We start from the raw sequence: 5,578 nt of genomic DNA, 5'->3' as shown, positions 1-5,578 counted from the left end.
GCCCGTTTATGTGTATAGGCGGGAAGTAATCCCCCCTTCAGATGCATGTTCACCGTTGTGATACATACTCCAAAGAGAAGAAGCAATTTCAAAGGGAAAACACACCTCTACTTTGGCAGGTCACATCCAGTAGACACACATGCAAGCAGATTTCTCCAACCAGGCGAAGTACTCAAATTGGGAAGAGAGACGGATGTCGCTTTCTCTTGTATGACTTTTCTCATCACAACGTGAGTGGGTACATATTCCACTAGACAAGTCACTCAAAAGGATGATATTCTTTTCGAGTCCAAGTTAGCTTCCCCATTCAAAAGCTTCCCCCTCCCTCTTCCCCATTTTATAGCCCCCCCTTGAAGAAAGACCCAAAATACTGACGCTAAAATGGTAAATAGACAAAATGGCTTCTTCGCTAAGCTGACAGGTATGTGCTTTGGAGTGAGAGAAGGGATAGACATTAAAACGGGATGAGAAAATGTGGGGAGCAAATAATGTATACACGTGTTTGCGCGTGGTAGGACCCAATTCATTGGGAAAGCTGCACACGTATTTCTGTTCACCCCCCTTCCCCTTCATCCCCTTTTTCCCCGCCTGATAGGCTTGACATCCACTGTGTTCAATTTAAACCTGGAGAATATCCACGATCCCGTAGATGAAAATTTAACCTCCCTGGAAAGAGCTGTACTGTACGGAAACAGCAGCAAAAAATGCCGGAAGATTATTTTTGTGAAAGAGTTAGTGAAGTCGCTAAATAGTATAGACTATGAGGATTTTAAAAAGGTCATTTATCCTCTGTTGGTAAGGTTAAGCAACGATAAGGAGGAAATACAATACGAGTTATGTTGCCAGATGGGTGACCTGTGTGCGTACTTGCTGCAGAGTAACAATGGGCCAGACGGGTGTGAAGATATCATTAAGTTTCTCTTCCCCATCATCGAACGCATCATCAAAAATGGGCGAGAAGGGAATATCGGTTGCAGCGTTGACGGTGGTAACGTTCTTGCGAATGCGATGAAGGCGCTGCTTATTCTAGCCACGCATATCAAGGCCAAGTATCGGAAGAGCATAATCTTCCCCTTCATAGTTTCGCTGCTTTCTAGTGAAAAATTCAAGAACGTAGGATTCATTCTGTTGATTAAAATTTCCTATATATTTGAGAGAGAAATGGTGTCAAGGCATTTGTTCCCATGTATCGAATCCTTCATTAAAGGAAAGGACGAAGAGAGCAAAATGTTCCTCTCCTGTTACATGCATAATATATGCAAAATTGCCAACGAAGAAGAATTGCTAGTCATATTTTTTATGCTCAAATTGTTATGTAACGATCCTAATGACACTGTTAAAATAATTAGCATGTACAACTGTGTGCATTTATCGTGTCTTTATTCGAAGAAACTTTTTTTTCACTTTTTCGTTCCTCTGTTTAATAATTTTCTGAAGAATACAAATTTGTATATATTTTATTATGCCTTGATAAATATGCTTTTTTTTGTTTGCCTTTTTGAGGACGTGGATCTTATTCACCCTTTTTACATTCACAAGATTATTTTTTTTTTCAACAATGTTTTTTCTTCTCACTTGTTTACGTTGAATTATCTTAATGACACTGCCAAGCGGCAGAGCAGCTACGCTTTGGCGGGCGTCCCCAGGGGGGGGGAAGCAAACAAAATAGAGGAACAACCCAAAACAGAGGAACCGCACGGAGTGGCCGAGGCAGACATAACAACTGGTATTAATAGCGACTCTAGCGAAATGTCAAATGGTCAGTCTAGGCAAGACAACGGGGGGAGAAGCGACACACCCGAAATGAATCATGAGGGGAAGCGGGAAATACAGGAAGAGACGACACTCACCATGAACTGCGTAAGTGTGAGTGAGCCAGTTAATGTGGCCCAGCCGAAGGAAGAGGAGGAAGTCCAACAAATGGGGGAAATCAGATATTATTCTAAGTCGGACAATCATTTGAAGGAAGATTATGCTGGTGGCACTGCACTGGCTAACACATTGGAAAATGTTAATGGAGGGGGAAATGGAACAACAGTTCAGCAAAACGGATTCTCCCTTTTCCCCTCGTCGTCCTCCTTGTTGGAGTCGTCCAATGGGACATCGCTCCTTCCGTCTGTTCTGCCTTCCCCGTCCACGTCCTCGCTCATCACCCCAGGATCAACGTCCATTTTTATCAACAACGGTTTGATTAATGACCTCATAATTAGCAACAACCATTTTGCGGTAAGCGTGCGCCAGTTTTTTCAAGTACACGGTGGGGAAGCTCTTGAAGAGGGAGAAAAAACAAATGATAAGGGACCCCTACAGGAGCAGCAGTGCACCCACCAGGGGGGAGGCCAAAGCGGGGATGAACCCCCCAACTGTAGGAGCATCCCCTTAGGGGAAGAAGAAAAGAAGGGGAAGGACCCCACCTATGAGGGGAATTATAATGATGAATTTTTTACCCTCACCGATAATGATATCACCTGCATAGACAGAATATACAATCATGATAATACGATAGACATAAAACAAATAAAAGGATGGTACTTCAGTGACGTGGATCTAATAAAAGGGAACATGGCATACGGGGCGATGTTTCTTCAGAAGGGGGGGAAAATGGATACTCCTACAGAGAGACGTCCATGTAAAATCCACGTAAACAAAAAAGAAGACGACATTTATAACGTCGAAGCGGTGAATGTAGAGGCCATCAAGAAGAAGTTTTTGTTTGACACCCCAAATAATATTATCGTATCTCACAACATAAACGCAGTGTATATTACGGCTTTACACATGCCCACCCTCATCCTAGTGCTCAAACAACACTTTTTCAGATTTTTTTCTCACGTTTTTTTTTTTGTATGTACCTATCCGTACTACATTATTAGGAAAACCATGGCGTCTTTGTTTTACGAAATTTTGGTAAACTTTCTACAACCCTCTAACTTTTTAGAAATGACTGTGGAGGAGTTAAATGAGGAAGAGGACACGATGACCAAATTTATGAAAAGCGGAAAGGATAGAATTTTAAACAGGAAGGGTGACTTGTTTTCTTATCCCCATCTCAAAACGGATTGTGATAGACAGCGAGGTGGTAAGAATTACTCCCCTAGAAAGGACTTCCCTCAAGTCACACAGACGTTCAATGTGGACTATGCCACCTACTGCAATATGAAACGCATACAGAGCATGCAATCTATGACAAGTGATGAAAAGATAAGTAATTTGGACAATAGTAGTTCGTCGGGACGTGAACTGGGTGAGAGTACGCCACCCACGTCGAACGGACTTACCGAGAAGCAACAAGAGGGGGATAATTTTTCAGACTGTGGATATTCGCAGGGGGGAACTCACGATCATGCCGCTAACGAAGTGAGTGAAAATGTGGGAACGAAAGTAGACAAAGGGTCGGAGGAAGCTCTGCAGGAGAGAACCAACATAATCAAACGATTGCAGAGCGAAATCCATGCCAACCTACACGAAAGCGATTTCTTTACAAATGAAGAAAACGAAAACTTTTTTTTTTACAAAAAATTTCTACAAAAATATGAATCTATATATGAGAGATACATTCAAAGGTTTAGAAAATATTACAGTGAAGATTCTTCCCTTTTTTTTTTCCACTTTTTCGTTTGTTACTTTTTGAGGGATTCAAACGTGCTGGTTAAGAAGGCTATCCTTAAGAGGTACGACAAAATGGTTTTACTTTTCCCAACGTTGGTGCAGAAGGTTCTCATGTCGTATTTGTCTCACGTGCTGGATTGCAAGACGCTGGATTATTCCCTGCGCAAGCGGGTGTCCAAGGTGGTCTTCCGGATGTTGTCCTGCGCGGAGGATGCACAGGTCGTCCGCAGGTTTCTCTTTCCTCTATTCATAAGGTAGGTGTGCTAGCGAAGAACCGTATGTAGTTGGTCGGATGACTGAATATGCTGCCTCCACTTATCGTCCCACTTTCTTCCCACCCACCGCAGACTGTGCAAAGACGACGTCGCCACCATTCGCACCTACACGGCTAGCTATTTCTACCTATTCCTCGAAAAGGGGTGCCCCCAAATATAGTACGAGAAAAAAGAGCCGCCTGAAAAGGGTGCCAGCACTTCCCTGCAGTGTGACCTTGCAGCTCATTTCAACATTGCAGTAATTAAACTCACCACAGACACGAAACAGTTATGAATTATCATCCCACTTTTTCCATTCCCTTCGCAGTAACTTTTTCAAAGGGGGGGGAGAAATATTACCCATAGAAGAGTATAAGAAAGGTGCGCCTGAGGGAGGGACAACTCTGCTGCGCGAAATTCCGTTGCTTTACATTGCGTTTTTTTGCTTATCTTTATTCCCCTTTTTGCGAACCCATTTATGTGACATTGCGTGCCCCCACTCATGTTGTTTTTTCCCCCATCCAAAATTACAGACAGGATACTGACCAATGGAGAGAAGTACAAACTGAGGAGTCGGTACTTCACGGGCGGGGCCGAAATTGCCCTCATCAAAACAGTTTTAGTAATATTTTCAAGGTAGGAACGGAACTGCCAAAAAGGCATTGCAGTGCACTGCACGTGGACGGTGTGTGTTTATTTTGTTTGCAAGCGAGCAGAACCAACAAATTAGGCCACTTCCAATGTGTGCCTTCCTTACGGAGCTTTTTCGCAAAGTGCACCAATTTATGAGGACTCCTCCACTCCGCCCTTTTCACTACCCCGCAGAAGTTGCCGTTTCTGTGACCGTCAGATTTTTATAAAGATGTGCGACGGGATTATCAAGTAGGGGCGTAAAAAAGCGTCGCCTTTTGTATGTCTAGCCAGTGTAACTCGCGCATGAAGTGGGACAAACTATATGCATATCTTTCCCTCTTCTTTACTTTGCTTCCCCCCTTTCAGCGAATGCCCAGCGAACCTCTTCCTGCTGTACTTCCTCAAACCATTTTTAAATTTATCCGTCGACAAAATTAAGGTTGTCAGAACGACATGGGATAAGTGTGTAATTTCGCAGCTTAAGAAAAAGGGACACTTTCTAAATACGATAAATGTAAACAAAAAAAAAAAAAAAAATGTGCAGCAGCAGTAGCATGGTACGAGTGGTCGAAAGCGGTTCCCACTGTATGTATTCCTGATCCACGAGTGATTGCTTAAAAAGAAAAATGCACTTCTTTCCATTTTACCTCCTTTGCAGATTTGGGGCATACAGAAAGAAATGCATGCACAGCAGGGCACGACGACAGTAGATAAAGAGAATTCTCCCACGCCAAACAAAGGGGAAAGCGATAATGTACTAGATAAAACCTTTGACATTCACGACTTGAATGATTAAGCTGGTTCGGTTGACTTGGTTGCGTAGACTCCGATGACAGCCTAGCTCTGATGGTAGAACTGCCCTTATGTGAGCAACCCCCCGTTATGCAGCTTGGCAGGATGTGCATAGGATCGCGGAAGGGGAGGAATTTACACCCTTATCGGCTTTGAACCGGTTCTTCATTCATGTAGCATGTAGCCGTCTTTAACAGTTACTCATCCACTGCGCAGGTTTGAGTGTTCTGGAAGGTATTAATGCACCACCTTCCCTTGGGAGATGCCATAGGGAACGAGCTCCGAGGAGG

General features: G+C 43.4%; 1 protein-coding gene across 1 annotated transcript; it reads left to right on the top strand.

Annotated features, from left to right (window-relative positions):
- Positions 1 to 381: 381 nt before the first annotated feature.
- Positions 382 to 5,292, top strand: PCOAH_00013590 (Uncharacterized protein; the record flags this gene model as incomplete). The annotated part of the gene is made up of 8 exons (XM_020058168.1): positions 382 to 421; positions 596 to 3,863; positions 3,957 to 4,043; positions 4,192 to 4,244; positions 4,397 to 4,499; positions 4,689 to 4,745; positions 4,863 to 5,010; positions 5,155 to 5,292. The coding sequence occupies 8 exons, from the start codon at positions 382 to 384 to the stop codon at positions 5,290 to 5,292; spliced, it is 3,894 nt and encodes a 1,297-aa protein (XP_019913837.1).
- Between the last annotated feature and the right edge of the window lie 286 nt (positions 5,293 to 5,578).

This window comes from Plasmodium coatneyi, chromosome 6 (genome assembly GCF_001680005.1).
Source record: "Plasmodium coatneyi strain Hackeri chromosome 6, complete sequence".
In the NCBI taxonomy this organism is placed as follows: domain Eukaryota; phylum Apicomplexa; class Aconoidasida; order Haemosporida; family Plasmodiidae; genus Plasmodium; species Plasmodium coatneyi.
Note: the sequence above shows the minus strand (reverse complement) of the source record. Positions and strands in the feature narration are given on the sequence as shown.